Here is a 19,029-nt window from a genome sequence, read left to right as displayed (position 1 = left end):
ATCCTCCTCCACCGTAGATAGTCTGTTTGTTTCTTGTCAATATTTTGGTATTTGCCTTAAAAATAGCACTATTTGTGTTTATTTTCTCATTTTAAGAAATTTCTGGAAAAAATGTGATACTGTATATTGTTTTTCTTTTACTGGTTATTGAAACACTCCTTGTCAGTAGCATCTTTTGCCATTAATATTCTTAAAAATAATTGTTTTATTGAAATGAAGATTATCTGAATAAGAATCATGCTCTTAAATCATCCATCTTAATACTTTCTTTGAAAAAAAAACTTAAGTTCAGCTTAATAAATGGACCAAAAAGTAGAAGCTTGAAAGCAAACGCCTTGCTACACTACAGCCAAAACTGAGTATTTTGCGTCATCTTCCTGCACATACTCATATTATGGAGAGTTGGGTTTCAATATTAATTCCCATTTTAAAATTCTCAGGGGTATCTAATAATTCATATGAATGGTGAAGCTTCTACTTACATTTGAGTAAAACTGAAAGCCAAAGAGAATTTGCACTGTAATCTAATATTTTGATGGATGTTTCTAGAAAAAAAGACATTATTTAAGATTAAAAGTGTTTTGTCCTTTTAATAATTATCCGTAAAATAACTGATTGTTTGTCCAGTGATGTGATTTTTCTTTTCAACTTATTCAACCTTGTGACTGTAATGAAATTACATGAAATGCCACAAATAATCCATGCTCCCTGTGCTGCTACATTTTCAGGTCTTCAGAATTTCATAACATGGTCACATTTAGTAGTGTGGGGTAAAATAAACATTCATTAAGTAAATTAGGGTACTTTTCCTGAGGTCTGAGATGCTACTTAAAATTAGGTTTCAATTTCACTCAAATACCTTTTAAAACTATGAACTTCTATCCATAACGAATTTCTTAAATTTTGTGATTCCCGTCAGTCAAAAAGCAGTGCAGTTTGTAGATAGCTTTGGCTTCTATGTTGATTTAACATGTGTATTGACCAAAATTTTAGAAGTGGTCTATGATCAGTAACAGTAGCCATCCTGCTATATGTTTTTACACAATAAGACAGATAACAGATATGTTTACACGTGAAATTTTTTTTATACATTTGATACGTTTGAAACATGTCATTTCAATACAAATTCATCGCGCCAAGGAAAAGAACGTATGATTTAATACCAGGAATAAAATAATTCCACAGTGTGCCGTCATATTCTTATCTTTAACTCGTATGACATTTTAACACAGGTGTATTGTTTCAGTTACATTCCCTCTACTATCAAGTCAAAGATACTGCAAATTCACATGGATACAGCATACAAGTATGTAGTTCCATTAAGCATACATCAAGGATTTGAAATTAAAATACACAGCTAAAATAGTTTCTAGCAGTACTATAACAAGTCAATGTATACATGTTTGTTGTCTAGTTAGAAAATAGAGCTATTTTAATTCAGGTCTTCCAAACCATGATGGATATGCGGTTAATACAATTTCAGTGACCCCTAATCTCCCCACAGAAATATTCCATACACATGAATGTACTGTGTAAGAAATGCTTAGTTCACTTCCTTCATAATCCTTCTTTTCTTAGATCCTAATCACCATAACAAGCACTTCAAGCATATATGGAATGCAGGTCAATGCTACAATGCAATCTACAACGTTTATGTAAGCAACCAACAGACTAACTAACTTAGGGTACTGGAAACCATGACAAATACCATGCAGTTCCGCGGCCAACATTTTAACCCCTGCTGGGCTTTATTTAAAAGCAAACTGAAGCCGTCAGGCGAGCACATAGGTCATTTGAGCATTTCCAGTAATAGTTTACAGTACTTTGAACTTTTGCTCCTAGCACTGTTTGGCACCTGTTTTTCTCAACATAAACATTCAAACAAATTTCTGTTCATTTCCTCTTTTGAATCAGGTCAGGTCCTAGCCTGTTCTACATCTAAAACAGAGCTGACTGTGAGGCTCTGACTTTAAGGCGCCAGACTCCAGTAATCAGAGCTTATGTCTCACAGACCTTGCGACCAGGGGAGTAGATCTCTTACTGCTTGGGTTACAAGAAAAGATCAACAACTTTTCTGTAGCATGTCTTAAGACAGGTAAGCTTGTTTGCAAGTCTTGGCCAGTACAGAAATATGAAGGTTTTGACTAGATATAAATAAAGCTTCAAAGGCAGTGATGAACATTCAATTAATCAGAGTGTCTGTTGATGATAGATAACAGTCATAATCAATGGCCCGAGGCAACATGTTTATTTCTTTATTTATTTTTATTGGCTGCACTAAGCTTCTAGAAAATGTCAGTCTCCTCAAGACCCCATCTCTCTTTCATAGGGCTGAAGCTTGTTTGATCTTTTTGTGGTGCTCTGTTTGTCCTCTCTCCTGTTTGGCTCTTTAGTTCTGCTGTCATTACTGGTTAATCAAGGTGGAAAATAACAGTCGTGGCCCTGACCATTGCAGTAATGAGGAGCCTGTTCCCTTGAGAGCCTGTCCCAGGGACAAGAGTGGCTGTCGCCATGGCCGCCACGCTCCAGCTCACAGACCCTCATTTCTCTGCAGCTGATCAATTTGAGAAGTCAGGAGTCGCTACTTCAGCTGCACCCCTCACTCATATAAGAGCTTCTGCCTTTCTTTCCCCCCCCCCCCACTTTACCTCATCCCCTTCCCACTCTACTTCTGCATGGTTATGTGACCAAAAGACAAATGTTCTTCTTTTTATAGCCTCCTTAGGTTCCCATATATAGAACGGTCACATTGTAAGTCACTGCTTCAGAAGACAATTACACATAATTGAATGCCAGCTGAGCAGTTTCACACAGGATCTCAATTAAGAAGACAGATCTAATTGTTCACATTTTGACTGCATTTCAGCATTAAACTGTTTTGTATCAACATTCATATGGCATCGCATTAATCACTATCCGAATAAGCGATGAAAGGCTGTATAGCAAAAAGTTGCTATGTAAGGACATTCACCAGGACATTTGTGGTTTTCTTCAGCTGTGGAGACATTTTAGCCGGACTAAGAATATCCTAAGAGAGAAGGGAGCTTGGAATGGGAGAGACAGAGCTCCAGATTCAGATCCCCACTCTGTGTATAGAAGCCTTCCTTCCCATGTGAACAAAGATTGTCTTGTTTTGCAGGTGGGGTGATAGCAGAGGAACGACAACGCATTCCTGTGTGTGTTACACAATCCAGTCTGATAGAATCTTCTAGAAAAAGGCACCAGTAACAGCCAACTGTATTCAGCATAGGCTCCTTGATGCCTAACCAGCAAAACACAATTCTAGGAAACCGGTCTAATTATGAATACCATTTTAATATTTGAAAATACTTCCTCTAAATCCACGTGCCCCAACATCAATAACACCACGACAGGTAAGAAAACATCGGCAGGAATTTTTAGCGGTCCTGTAATATATTATATTTAAAGCTCACATTGCTCATGCATGAGTACGAACATTTTGCTGTAGCTATGATAGCAAAGCCCTGTTTCCCTATGTAAATTTCAGCCCTCTTACAGTCTCAGACACTGCTGAGTGGATGGATCAGAGCCAGATAAAGAGAACACTGGTGTCTGTCTTTCCTGTTCACTGCCACATAGATATGTTGTTATAAAGCATATAAAAAAAAAAACACTCACAAAACAATTAATTCTGTGATTTTTGACAATACCATAAATCTTCTGAATTCAAACAGTCAGCTAATTGTCATTTTTTTCACAGAATTATCACAATCAAGCATATGATGCTAATATAACAACAAAGACATTTTTTTTAAAATACACAGCACTGTAGATGCCATTACTTTTTTTATATCACTGAACATAAAGGGTAATATAATCTCAATTTTCTTATTGTACAGAAAATAAGAATATAAAAGCTGTAGGAGTTTAACAGTCTTGAAGTCTTCGGATAAATTGTTCCTGTTGATAGAGACCAAGCTCAAGAAGCCTGCCATAAAGAAAATAGAGCCCTCAAACCGCTGACTTACATCTCCATATCTGAGCATGTATGCATATACAAATACATATACATATATATATTTCTTTTTTTTTCTTCTTTTTTTTTAGTGATGCAATGTCTTGTTCTCTGTGTCTCTAAACATAATATATCAACATCTCAACAAATCCGTATATATCTTTTCTCTCAGTAATAAAATGATTAAAGGATGCTTTATACTATTGCACTGAAAGTACAATAATATTTTTATGTTTCATGTGAATCCTAAAATAATGTAGGCTTCAAAGAATGAGCTCCTAAGAGTGGAATCTCTCAAAATCAGAACCTTGGACTTAAATCAAGCAGCAGGCATACATTCTTCCAGTTTTTTGTTTTGTTTTGTTTTTTGTTGTTGTTGTTTTGTTTTCTTTTTCTCTTTTTTTTTGTTTAGGAGAATCAGATTTTTCCAGTGATTAAGTTCTTATACTTTATGTGCTTCAGATGTACGCACTGAAACAGCATTTTGAATCACCCGCAAACAAGCAAAAGATTTACCCACAGACAAATACCTCTAAGTGGACAAACACACTTGAAGCATGTGTCTTTTTCATGCCCATACTCTCACTGGGCATGGCGTGTTTAGTGAGTCTGCACTTTTGAGATGATACAGGGCTCCATGATGGTCAGCAACACACACCTGTCCATATGGATTCACACTTCTACTATGTAAAGTAACCTCTGTCAGGAAAACACCAAGGCAACTGTGCACTGTGACATTAGTAAAATACATTATGATGGTTGCGATTAATGCCTCCCAACTGCTGCCTTTGTCAGAAAAAAGGAAATACCAAACAATGAACAGGCATATGCGGACTACCAAACCCGACACTTCACTTCTGGATTCATGGGAGTCCCTGGTTCACACTGGAATGCTTCAGAAAATGCTTCAAAATTCTGCAGAGAGCCCAACACCCTACCAAAAGTGGTAGACAGAGCAGGAAATCAATCTTAGTGCGTCATCATGTGGAAAACATGGGCTACAGGTTGTGAGGCCTACATTACAGGTAAAGACACCTTAAAGCCCTACCTGTATTCCAGTGGACTGTGTGTGTCTGTCTTGATGGACTGAATAGCGTATTCAGGTCGACAGGCACCACACCATACCTGGAGGTGGCAAAAAAGTCAAATTATCACAAGCTTAGTGATTTAGCATAATCAGAGAATTATAGTTAAATGTAACAAGCTTACAAGTTTAACAAGAAGTGAATAAACACACACACACACACACATATATATATATATATTTACATGTATACATATACAGATATATTTGAGATAATGAACCAAAAAGACTAATGAATCAGTCTTTCAACAGTACCATACACACATTTATATTTAGTATGAAAAATGGAGGCATACAGTCAAGATAGTTGCGATATCGCTCTGAAAACCATGTGGCAAGTATTATTTGTCAGTCAGCCTTTCAAGTATTTGAATGTTGCATTTTTGACTGACATAGACATGAATGTGATTTCTAGCAACGTGGGATAACAAATCTAGTGGGAAATGTGCATGCCCTTTGTGCTTATCTGACATTGTGTTTTGTTCTGCTTTTGATCTAGGCCCAATTCACTGGATCTCTATTTGCTGTGCTCTGTTTTGACTGCTATTCAGGACCCCTGGGCAGACAACGAGTAGCAAAGTCCTGATGTGGGGCTATTTTGTAATTATTTTGTAAATATAGTTGTTTTTAATCTCTGTCTCAATTTTTTTTGCAATTTGCCTTGTAGCCACAACCATCAATATCTTGGCACTTACATTTTTTTCCCCCTAAAAATATTAGAACACCGAATGAACCTTGCCTGATCCACATTTTATCTCCTGTCATTGTATCACAAGGGGTTTAAACAACTAATTTTTCATGAGATGAGATGGCGTATTTAATTTCCATGTGATTAATACAGCACTTCACAACAGACGCAGTCCCAAAGAGGATTTGACAGAAAGCAGCTGTTCTATTGTTTGCCAGTTTGTTTATCTAAGGATTTTCTACTTAGTCCGTTTGTTTGTACATGTGTAAGTAATTGAATAATTAGTAATTCAGCTACTATTACGCTCTAACCCCAATGAACAAAAAGCTACAATTGGTTAGTGGGTAGTAGATAATCTATTTTTTTCCTGACACTGACCTGGGCAAAGTTTAGAAAGAAGAGTTGTGTGTGATCCATGTCAAGACCAGGTAGACGAGGCTCTTCACCTTCCCTTTCCACCCACTTCATATACGCCTATTGACATACACACAAATCAATACACACACACACACACATAAAAGACATCTGTTAAAGTTCAAAATAAACAGAGAAACAGAATCATTAATCCATCTGCTTTTGGAAAGCTGACACACCTTATAGGCCTGCCGCACTCCTCCGTTGTCAGCAATATTCTCCCCTAAAGTACTAATTCCACTGACCTATGAATCACAGGAAGAGTTTCATCAGAATCCACCCTTACACAATCCCGTTACCCAGTTATATAATGATTCTACATGAACACAGATGACAAATAACAACGAGTATAAGAGTAACCAGTGTTACTGCTTTGACCCATTTTACTCTGGATTACTATTTGTCATTCTTATCAGATTACAGCTTGACTTACATTTTGCCCTCCTGCTAACTTCCAGTTGTATTTGCCATACTGTTGCACCATACACTGTGACTGGTCCTTGAAATGTTCGGCAGAGTAGTTGCTCCACCAGTTATGCATGTTTCCATCCTTATCAAAATTACGTCCTGGGACAATAAACATTGGACATATTTGGTTGAATATATTCTTCAAAAATGCAAACCTGCCTACTTCAGTTTCTTGCCTACTTCACAAACCGCCGTTATTCTTATGTTTTTGTAACACAGGTTAACAAACAAACAAATATTTATTGCATAGCAACTGGTTTTGAATCATCTGAATCCCAATATGCTTCTGATGAACAAAAAACTATTATCTTGTGATATTTAAATTTCTCGCTAGTGATCAGTTCGTAAATTGTCTTCATCATACATCATTACCTTGTGAAAATGCTTTATTCGTCAAAAAATTGATAAAATAGTTTAACTACATCCCACACTTGCGAGTGTCTTACCATGATCATCAAAGCCATGTGTAATTTCGTGTCCAATAACCATTCCTATGCCCCCGAAGTTCAAAGCTTGGAGTTGCTTCTCGCTAAAGAAAGGAGGCTGCAGGATTCCAGCAGGAAACACTGAGGGCAAAAACAGGCAGAAATGTTGTACGTGTTGTAGTGCAGGATGTGACCAACATGTAAAGACTTGAGTGGTGTCCCCTGTGCTTCAGGGCAAAAGACTGTATTGCCACTTAAGATAAAAAGGTCTCAATACTGCATCAAAATCACACTTGCAGCTGCCTTTTCTCTAACATAGCAATTCAGCCTGAAGTGTTTCCCAGAATGTCCAGGGTAACTAAAATGTGCTATCTAAGAGTAATTATGTGGAAATTACTCCAGCTGAAAAATCTGCATAATCACCCAGCTTTGCAATCTATGTATTAACTGTCTGAATAGCATGCATTCTGTGCCTCAAGCCCATCTCTTTTAGCCTGAGCTTATGTGCAGTGGAGCCTGAAACTAGCTTTATATTATCTACAATAAAAGCATTACAAGCATTACAGTCATTATTTCCAATGAGCTGAAAAAGGCATTCAGACAATGAACACCCCAAGCAGCACTCTGTGCATGACTTCTTTGTTTGGACTGTACTCAGCATTTCATAAATCATGCCAAAATCAAAGCTGATTTAAAGGGTTTCTCTACCTGGTTTCTTATGTAAACTTGGGTTACATTAAGGATAGATCCATAATAGACTTGATATAGCTGAGCTGAAAATTGATACTGTATTCATAATCTCATGGACACTATGTTCACCTCACGCCTCTGACTCCCATGGGCCTACTTTCTAAAACATGATAGTGTCACCATGTTCAGTATGGCATATATGGCTCTCACATTTGCAATGTACAATAAATTATAATCATACACCAGATTTTCTTGTAGAAATACTTACCTATCTGGTTCCTGTTGTGTGAATAGAATGCATTTACCACAGCTGCACCGATTATCCACCTTATAAAACAAAAATTTACATTATAACACACACTGGGAGAAAGAATGTGTGTGTGTGTGTGTGTGTGTGTGTTTGTGTGTGTGTGTGTAAATTTGTCTATTTTGACCATGTTTATCGTGTTTATTTTTCATGACTTACAAGTCAGGGTCTACAGGTTCCCTAAGCTTCTTCAGACTTTTCTGAGCACCGGCCTGCAAGTTCTCTAGGATGTTTTCAAAGTAATTTTCCTGACTGAAATTTAGCTATGAAAGGACAAAACAAGTAAATAGGCTATAATCAGTAATGTTTTCATATTTTCAAAGACATAAACACAAAAAAAATCTCCCTCAATGTTCAAATAATCTCTGGCCTGTTGTCAAATATCTGAGGCATTTTTATATGATGGAGTAATGATTTGTAATGGATATTCTCTTTGCGATCACACTCTCTGGTTGTTACATACATGAGCATACTCCTGATCCAGCTTATTGTTGTCATCTTCCAGGATATGGTCAGGATAGCCAATCTGCTCTGTAATAGCCATTGCCTGCAACACCCAACAAACATTCACTCGGCACAGTAGAACCTCTAAAGCTGAGAAATCAAACATCCTCTCTGATGACATACATCCACATAGTTCACTCTCATTTACCTCATTTACTGTTCTTCACAAATAATAGAGAGTTTGTTTGCTGATGGCTGACCTTTTCTCTTGCTTTCTCCTTAGACTGAGAATCCATCCAGCTCAGCTCCTCCAGGGTCTCCACATATGCCTCCTGAATCTTTCTAATAAGGTCACTGACCTGAGTAATAGAGAGACAGTAACATTAACTACAGGCTCAGAAACTTGTTCAAACTCAGTTGAACAGGCTTAAGTGTCTCAGTGATGCTGATGCTGACTCTGATGATGAGACATGGAAAAGGACGACCCCTCAGTAATATGTCATAATGCCAGACATAAGATTAGGACTCACCATACGCTTGCTCTCACCAGCGAAGGTCTCTCTCACATACAGGGCACCCACTGCGTTCTCCATGTTGCCCTGGACATAACGCACACAATCCCGCCAGCGTGCCTCCTCTACTGTGGTGCCGTAAAGGGCCTGAGCATAAACATTGTACATCTGTACTGCTTGTGCAATAAGGAAACTCTATATCTGAGACATCAGTTACTTAAGCCCCTCCGCTCTTCCTTTTTCCCCAAAAGTCAGTATGCAGCTGTGTGAACTCCCATGTGTCTCTGTCATGCTGAACCATACTTTGCACAACTGACCTTTCTGTAGTGGGCACGAACTTCTTTGAAGCGACGGCTAAGGCCGCTGACCCTCTCCATGATGAGCAGCCAGGCCAAGTAGTTCTGTAATGTCCTTGAAGAGCCAACATAGAGACACATCACACACTCAGATATCACATTATTATATATCACCAAATCAACAATTCATCCTTACCAGAACAACAATTGGCTAAACTCCTTACAAACACTCAGCGAGCACTTCAACAGGTAGACCACCTCCTTCATGAAAATAGACGGCTATTACAGACAGCGAGTCACATGGCAATCGGTTGCTGTATAAATGAGGCATTTTGGCATCAAGGCATCCAGTTACAGGGCATCTGTATGTTAGATTAGGGAAATGAGTGGGCCCAGGCAACTTTGGGTATGGTTGGAGCTTTGTGCAAGGTATTACAGAAATGTCTACTCAAACCAAAAAAACATCGTTGTAATTTCAGCTCTGTGGGCAAAAATAGCTTGTTGGTGAATGAGATCTAAGGAGAATGACAAGACTTGTGTGCTCAGCAGGCTGGCAACAAACTGCCAAATAACTGCATAGTACAAAAGTGGTGTGTAAAAAGTCAATGATCCTTATCAAGGATGGGACAGAGCAGCAGATGACTGCAACAGTCTCTACTTCTTTCAGCCACAAACAAGAGGATCGACACCAATGGGAACATACTCGCCAAAATTAGACAACGGAAAAGTGGAAAAACATTGCTTGCTCTGCACAAATCCCAGTTCCTGTTGTACCATGCTGAAAACAGCAGAATGTGACAATCATAAATCATGAAAAGTAACATGAGTCCATAGACTCATAATGTCCAATGAGAATGGTAAGAGCTTATGGTGGTGTAATGGGGTGGTAAGTGATTTCCTTGCAAATGTTGGGTCATTTGACAGAAAACTGAGGAGCATTTGAACACCACAGCATATCTAAACAATGTTCCTGACCAAATGCATCACTTCATAGCCACAGTTCACCTTTTATCACATTCATACTTATAGTGGGATAATGCATCACAACACAAACCACATACTGTCTGAGGATCATGACAGAGCAAATGTTTTATTTCCCTGCACCACTCCCAGACGCCTGTCTAGTAGAACAGGTTGTTTGTGGCAAGAATTGTCCACCGTCCAATTGTCAGAGTCTGCCACTGAGAGTATATTCTTAATAGTAATTACAAGAGCTTGTTAAGCGTTTGTAATTCACAATCTTTAACTAAATGTCTTGTACAGTGGGTCTCACCACTAGGGTGTTAAAATTTTGTTAATTAACGTGAACTACCCATGTGAAACTAAAACCTCCTTTCAACGCTCCCACCCACAAGACTTGGAAACTCACCTCCGCTGGTGTTTGGAAATAACATCGCCCAGCCTCTCCAAGTAAGGAGAGCCATAGATCACCACCTGCTCCTCTGGCTGCACATCAATGGACACGGTGGACATGACACCTTGCATGAACCTGGTCCAGTTAAATCCCTGGCCCCCATTCACAGATACAAACATCTATCAATAAAAAACATCTGCTACCCACAACCCCTACAACCCTTTTTTTCACTTGACTTCCTCAGCAGTACACTCACGTTAAGGCCAAAGTTCTCCTGTACTTCTCTCAGAGTCATCTTATTATATAGCACAGTGATGTCATGCCGCTCTTCTGCAGGTGATGTAGCCTAAGTGCACAAATCCAAGAGATGACGTCATCATATGAGAATCATCCTCACAGAGAACTTGTAATCACCATACAGTCATTTAGTCATGCTTTGGTATCCCCAAGTTTATTGAAATGAACTAATTTCCCATGATCCTGTTACAGGTTTTTGTATTCATTTCAACAGTTCCTGCATGCTGTCATGAGGGAAACTCACGTTAGCAATGTCTGTCTCCAGTTCCATCACTTGCATCATTTCTTCCCACACACGGTCATCATCTTGGGTCAGGTTCCTATCCTCCCGGGCTATCTTCGCCATGGAGACCATAAACTGCAGGTAAGCTTCTCGCACCTGTGCAGCAGAATGATGGAGGCACATTTTTGATATATGAAATTATGGTTAAACTAAAGAAGAGCATATGTCACAAAAAGGACCATTTTTACCTTTTTGTAGTTTCCATCATTGAAATAGTAATCCCTTGATGGCATTCCAAGGCTTGGTTGATCAATCTGTGAAAATACAGAGCGGATTACCTTTCTTAAAATGAATTCTAAATAGATTACAGCAGACATGGTTCAAATATATTTATTTATTTATTTGTTTATTTATCCTGCACACCATATTATGAATATGAGGTTTATGTGCAATCCTTAATGTCAAATAGATTTCAAAGGACACAAGTGATATAAGAGAGAGACTGTTGAATATTCCTGTTAGGACTAATGTGGTACAATTCAACACTGAAATTATATTTCTTTACATAAATGATATGACGACTGGAGTCCTGGTCGTCTGTCCACACAAACATGTCAAGCAGAACTTTCTTGTGGTAGTGGGCTGTGAGAACAGCTAGAGTGTCCTCAAGGCTCCAGGCCTCTTCTGTAGGGAAGAATGAAAGGAAACAGCACTGTTACCAGTTCTGCTGTGATGTCTGTGATTGATATACAGTACTCTACATACTAAGTTATGTCTTGATGAATAATTTTTATGTAAATTTTATATTAAAGTCTTAGGTGTTTTTACAATGAAATATTTTTCCCCTTCACTTAGTCGATATTACCATAAGCAACTAAACTGCTTTGCTATCTGCTGTTTATCTTATGGGACGGACAATACTGTTATGATAAATCAGATGCTCTGCTTATCCGTACAGAAGCTGTGGTCACACCATGACTAAATTGCTTTGCTATCTGCTGTTTATCTTATGGGACGGACAATACTGTTATGATAAATCAGATGCTCTGCTTATCCGTACAGAAGCTGTGGTCACACCATGACAACATTTACCTTTCAGGAATTGACTGTACACATGATAAATCAGTCAGCAAAGGGCGTGTGTGTATGTGTGTGTGTGTGTGTGTGTGTGTGTGTGTGTGCTTGCATGGGGGACTGTGCCTGTTTATGAGTGTGTCTGGGAGGCTAATTTGAGCTATCCTCCTCCATTAAGTTTAATTATGCTGGTGTCATTCAGGACCAGAGAGGTCTATTATGAAAGTCAATGCCAATCATCCTGATAGGTTTCTCTCTCTAAGCTCTCCTCCTACACAGAGCTCTCCTCCTTCCAAACACCTGACAGCTCTACTGTTCGACCACAGACCTGATACAAACCTCATATTAATCTAGTCCTTATCCATTTCCACAGACACTGCTTTTTTGTGGCTATCCTATCTGGCTTGGCCAAAGATGCTTTTACCTTTCTGAGAAAAAATGAAGGAGTTTCTAGTACCTGCTGTGCTGTTCCAATCCTCAGAAGCTACAGGCCAGTCTCCAATACTGTCAATGAGTTTCAGTAGAGGCTGGGAATCACGTTGCTCAATTATACCTGCAACCGGTACCAGAGCCATCAGCAGAGATTACTATTTAATGAACGTCAAGACTGAGAAAATGACGAAAGGTTTTGCTCAGTTAATAGGTTTTGTGTTTCAAGGTAATCCAATGTAACTCTGTGTTAATGTACTGATTCGTCACTATGTGTGTGGGCTCCACATACTTTCGTTCATGCAGGACCTATACAAGGTTTTGGCCTTTTTAAAAGCCTCCCGATCCTGTTTGTTGTCAGTCTCCAGGACCCCTGCATGACAGTAAAACACCAATAAAAACACTTTGTTCGGCAATGTATTGCAATATATATCTGTGAAAATGATCTGTACTGGACTCTCCAGAGTTTCACCTTTTGTTCTATAGAGTTAATATGGTATTTATTTTCATTTATCTATACATCCAACTCAGCTATCAAAGCAAAAGGTAAAAATTCTTGAAAGACATAATCTAAGCCGTGTGAAATCCATTATGATATAAGATGAAGGTTGTTCATTAACACAAATAGGAAAACATGTCAGAGAAAATAATGACATATTCACAAATTTAACTGTTAAATTTGCTAGAGAACTACTTAAGAGCTATCACTGTAAATGCTGCAGTATGAATTTCCACCAAATATAAGATCAAGAGATTGGAGAATTAAAAAGTTGCTGCTAGATGCCAGTTTTTTTTAATTCTGAGAATATATTTTAATCTACAAATTCTCCCTAAAACAAAAGGTATAATTTCTGCATATTATGACACACTGACACGAAAACATTCAATTATGTTGAAATAAGATGTAGACTTTCTGTCAACAATCTTAGTAACCTTTGAGCACAATCTCTAGCTCGTCCCTCAGGATGTTAAACACGCTGTGGAAAGAGCTGGTCTCCGGTATGACGTGCCGTTCCAGCCACCCTCCACATGCATACTGATAGAAGTTCTGACAAGGCTCCACACTGGTGTCCATGTTCTGGAGCAGTCGGGCAGCTGCATTACAGAAGTCAGAGAAAATTAGTACAAAGGCCAAGCTACAGAGGTCCACAGCAGGAAATTTAGCACGAGAAGAATTTCAGCCTCGGCGTATCGTGTCATCGCTGACAGTGCTTCACTGAAAATACAGTGGTCTGGTGTTTGGATGAACTTTGTCACTAAATTTCTTACAAGATATATATGCATGATATGTGAAAACTAACTCACCTGCTGTGACACATTCGGGGGTAGTGCACACATTATTGGTGCTAGTCCGATGCTGTGGCCCTACAAAGCAGTGGAAGACAGCGTGATTCAACCTTTCAAGTCTTAGCAATTTCATAATTTAGAAGAAAATTCTTAGTGTCTTTTTGTTAAAATAGCAGTGTTTTTTTCCTGCTGTTTCATATTGAAGCACTATCAATGCAGAAAAACCACATAAACAAAAATATTGTGGCACAACAGTTAAATACTATGTGGCAATCCAACCCGAAAAAACAACACACAGCTGGAAAACTTTTATCGTGAAAGGGTTGTTTTACTATATATGGGAATTGTAACAGAGTTGTATTGCATACCTTGTTGACTGACGAGGTATGCACAAATATTTTTATTTGTGACCTATGAGTGAGGCCCACAGTTTTTTGGTAAATACATCTCTTGTGGTTTTCGCTCCACTGTGAATATTTGACCAATAAAGCAAAGTTCTACATAAACTCTGTATTCCATTATCTCAATCCTTTTTGCTTGTCATCTGCTCTCCTACCTCAGTGATCCTACTTTTTTGTGTCCAACCTTCTCATTCATGCACACATAGTAGCGTTTCCCATTTTAGGTGTAATGTTTGCAATTTTATTGACATTTGTGGGACACCATATTATGCCCTCTGAAATGTATTTCCTTACCCAGGTAATCCTTTGTTACTGCAGCCTGTTGTTACATATGTTACACGGTGTTTGTCACCAAAGCTATCACAAGAGTAATCTCATTTTAAAATATATTAGCGAACACTTTAGGCTAGCACAGTGGGTTTGTGTACTTGCTAATGCACCGATTCCATGTAGATTCTTTCCATGGGCTATTGGTGTGGACTGTGAGATTAATATCTAGCTCAGGTAAATTACTGTGGTAGGGTGTGGCTGCCACTGGGGCACCTAACATCATTTGACAGCACTTTTAATGTGGTGAAATCTTACAAATGTTCATGTTTTTCATTGTTAGGTCTGCTAGCTGCTAGCTGCTGTGTTGCCTGTCTTTATTGCTTGCTATTTTGTCCCTGCTGTATTAATTTCATGTCACTGATGTACATTTCCTTTTATTTCTCTAACACACAAGCTATTCTTCCATTATTCATTGAAAGTTTACATTGGTTGGGCTAATCTCAGCAAGTTCAGGTGTGTTCAGGCTGCTTTGTATACCTGTGTTTTTTGTCATGGTTTTTAAAAGGCAAACCAACTATACTAATTGGAGGGAGGAGGCATATCCCCTCACTGTTTGTATGTGTGCCAATGTCAATTGCACATACACACCTGCTTTGCGCCAACATGCTGTTACAGGGCAGGAGTACACATGGAGGTAAGTGGATATCCCCCTGGTGGTGAGTACACCTCCCCCATGACAGTCCTCAGCCCATTTTTCCCCTTAGTGGTACAAATAATCTAATGTAGAAGCTTCGGCACTATAATTTGGTATACTGAATAAAACTATTATATATTTTATTTAAATATTCAAGTCTGCTATTTCAACACGTCTGTTATTCATTGTAATAAAATTATTTTAACTGTTTCTTGAGCTCCCATCAACTATCTAGTTTAATCACTGTTTCCTTCACAGATGCCTTCAGCAGTTAAAAAACTGAGTCCTCTCTTTATTTCTTTATTTCTTTTTCTCTTTCTTTTCATTTCCTTACTGTTTTTTCACATTTGACTTCCTTACTGAAAGAACAAGTGGTTTCAGTAAAACTATTTCCTTGGGTCCAATTCCCAAGTTGGTGTAGTCTGGCTAGGTGGTCTGTTTCTCCACACTCCTCTCCTGTTACATTTTGTTGAACTGGAATTGGCTTTGTCAGCTGTGACATTACAGTTAGCTGTAATGGCAAAGCACAAGGCAGATGAAGCTGGCAAAGAGGAAAGGTTTCAGTGTGTGATTCATACTTGACCAAGTTTTCGGAGTACCCAGTGTCCCTCACTCAAGAAAAGTGGTTGAGACCATCTGATATTTAAGTCTAAAAGTACTTTATGTTCTAAGCCCCCCACATACAGTCTTTCAGCATACCACTATAATTATGGTTTTAAAATATCAATATGCAATTTCTGGAAATGTACCTTTGGATGCTCCAATTCTGTTGGACCGCTCTGCAAAACAGTGTGAAAATAAGGCTTTAGAAAAATAGATTTGTGAAAATGTAATAAGTTTATAAGCCTGTTTTATGCAGTACCAGGTTCAAAAACACAGATGAGCTGACATATAAATCCAACATTCTTCCATCACTGTTAAAGATTCACAATCAACAAACACTTATACTTCGGACAGTAAAACACGTTAACTTAGTAAGCTAGTGATTGCTATCATGCAATGAAGTATTCGCATGACCTACTCTTTGAATAACTGAGCAAATGCTCAACTGAGCAAATTCTTGCATTTCAATGGTTTTCTATAAAAATCTCAGATGAGGATAAGAAAATTGTGGCAGTTTTAATTTATTTTGTGTTATTCTCACATTGATTAGTACAGTATCTTAATGTAGCCAAGTTCAGAACATATTTTTCCCCCTGAGTATGTCGTTCTTTGGAAACAGTGTGTTGCTTTATTTGTTTATTAGTTAGTAAAGGTTTGTTAATTTGCTAATTACAATTAAGGTTTGCTAACAGCCCAAACAAAACCTACACGCATTCCCTATTTTCCCTTATTGATTCCTTATGTCATTAAAAATTGCAATGTCAAGTTGGTGATAATTTGACTAGACTGACTAGCCTGTCAACAGTGCACCATACCCTTGCTTTTGCCCTTAAAGTGCTCCCACATAAATGTAGCCTTTGTTTGAAAGAGCATTCCCAAGCACACCATGTGAGTCATTCCTAGTATATATACATATATATATACATACATACATACATACATATATATTCACACACACAAACACACACACACACACACACACACACACACACATATATATATATATATATATATATATATATATATGTGTGTGTGTGTGTGTGTGTGTGTGTGTGTATACTGTGTGTGTGTGTGTATGTGTGTGTGTGAATATATATAGAATATATATATATATATATATATATATATATATATATATATATATATATATATATATATATATATATATATATGTATATATATATATATATTCTAGTGTCTTATATATTCTTTTCTATATATTTTGTATTAGAATCCTTGGACGCAGAAGGACATAAACTGTAGACTGAGAGACATACCAATGAGATAAGACTTACTTTACAATGCACTGAAACCAAATGCAACGTGTTCATTTTCAAACTAAAAGATCATTTGCGGTCTTATAGCCCAATAATAATATGCAGTGTCGTTAAAGAAAAATACTCGAAATATGTGTGACACGCTTTCTTGAAATCACGACATATTTTTCGTTATTACGCAATACTACCTAGTTATAACTATAGTAGAGAAAATTCTGTCCTTGGCCGCATGCCACTGTACATTAGCAAGCAAGAAAGTTATAAATAAATTCTACACCAGAATACTCCAGAAGTCGAAAGGGTGTAAAAAAAAATCTTAAAAAAGCATTACTAGGGGGATACTGACTCTTGGTATATGTTTGAGTTTATGTTTTCGCACAACCTATATTACTTATTTTATATAAATATTGTTTTAAAGACCGGGCGAGACGAACAGTGTTTCAACCACATGCAGGAAAAATATTTCATTTTTAAACGTGATTTAATGGATATCCAATAATTTCAATAACAATACGAATAAAAAAAAATTGCCACAGTCGTAAAACCTATAAGAAGTGCTTAAAATTACTTGTCCTACCTTTCAGCGCCGTTGTATAGAGCACTATTAGTCCACCCAAAGCACAGCTCATCAGCAACAGAAGGATGGACAAACCGATCTCTGTGAATGTCCAACGATATTTTCTTTGTTTGGGTGATTTCTCCATTATGTCCATTTGGCTCTCGGATTTTCCCATTCTTGGGAGTCTGAAAAGTAGTGAAGCAGCAGAGGAGGGCACAGAGGAATAACAACCGCCAAACGTGCATATACGTCAATACACGAGAACGCAGTACAGCGGAGCCGCAAAACAGGTGTAGACTAGTCCTTGAGTGCGTGTCGTCCTGGTAGAGCGTGTGATGCCAAACTTTAAGAACATATCACAATGATATGATACAGCCTTAATTGGTAGCTTTTGTTCAACAGATGTTATTGGTTTATGAGGGGGAGAGAGAAACTGGCAGCGGTGTGACTTAGTCGCGAAAATTCCCCCCACAAACCTCTCCCATTAACCTGATACAAAGAATTTTTACTGAGAGATGTATGTCTTATGTATGCCCGTATGGGAGCTCAGTGAATTCACAAGCCGTTAAATTGATTCAATAAGAGCCTCTTTGACCCAGGATACAGATTAAGAGTGAATTTATATCATTGTTTAATGTTGTAGGAATCGGTGTCACTACCTGTGTGCTCCAAAGGATGTAAGGTCAATATCGTTTGTCATTTTGGAGGTATCTCCTGCCCCCCTCAGGCAACAAGGATTAATATCAAAATTTGAAATATTAAGTAAGAAGCTTAGTCTAAAGGCATTCTACCAATACATTGTTCCAGAAATTTGTCAGTTTTTTTCTCTCTCTCCCACTGTCTCACTTGATCTCCACATTGATTGTTTTTGTTTAAGATATGTCGTATCAACATATGTGTTTACGGCTGTCAAAAGTTAAGCTTTATACAATGGCTCTTCTCAGACGGACAGCCTGTTGCTCTGAGGCTAGGTCAGGAGCAGGTGCTAAATCTAGCCTGCATTCTGTTCATTAACTTGCACTGATGAATACTCATAGGCACATGTCTGTCAGTGGAGCTATGGATTAGTGTGGTGTGCATGCGTGTGTGTGTGTGTGTGTGTGTGTGTGTGTGTGTGTGTGCTGGTAAAGGTAAAGGGAGTTTGAGGGTAAATTTAACAGTTGACAGCTTATCTTGGTTGATGAAAGGCTAAGTTTTCAGTGATTATCTCACACAGATTTTCATCTTGGGTTGAGATTTAGAAGACCTCGAATAACC

At 38.1% G+C, this 19,029-nt stretch overlaps 1 protein-coding gene across 2 annotated transcripts; it reads right to left on the bottom strand.

Annotated features, from left to right (window-relative positions):
* Positions 1 to 4,810: 4,810 nt before the first annotated feature.
* On the bottom strand, positions 4,811 to 17,947 carry mmel1 (membrane metallo-endopeptidase-like 1). Of its 2 annotated transcripts, XM_030777784.1 has the most exons (23): positions 17,791 to 17,947; positions 16,083 to 16,112; positions 13,987 to 14,046; positions 13,615 to 13,776; positions 12,974 to 13,054; positions 12,710 to 12,805; positions 11,744 to 11,862; positions 11,427 to 11,492; positions 11,200 to 11,334; positions 10,915 to 11,004; positions 10,674 to 10,810; positions 9,326 to 9,419; positions 9,027 to 9,155; positions 8,757 to 8,855; positions 8,516 to 8,599; positions 8,212 to 8,315; positions 8,014 to 8,072; positions 7,077 to 7,196; positions 6,596 to 6,729; positions 6,342 to 6,407; positions 6,127 to 6,222; positions 5,025 to 5,101; positions 4,811 to 4,910 (listed from the first exon to the last, which is right to left on the bottom strand). In XM_030777784.1, the coding sequence occupies exons 1-23, from the start codon at positions 17,945 to 17,947 to the stop codon at positions 4,811 to 4,813; spliced, it is 2,295 nt and encodes a 764-aa protein (XP_030633644.1). The 2 variants fall into 2 exon arrangements, with proteins under 2 accessions (XP_030633644.1, XP_030633645.1); XM_030777785.1 differs by lacking the exon at positions 16,083 to 16,112.
* Positions 17,948 to 19,029: the final 1,082 nt, after the last annotated feature.

Source organism: Chanos chanos, chromosome 6 (genome assembly GCF_902362185.1).
Source record: "Chanos chanos chromosome 6, fChaCha1.1, whole genome shotgun sequence".
Classification (NCBI taxonomy): Eukaryota; Metazoa; Chordata; class Actinopteri; order Gonorynchiformes; family Chanidae; genus Chanos; species Chanos chanos.
The sequence above is the reverse complement of the archived record's forward strand: the minus strand, read 5'-3'. Positions and strand labels throughout refer to the sequence as shown.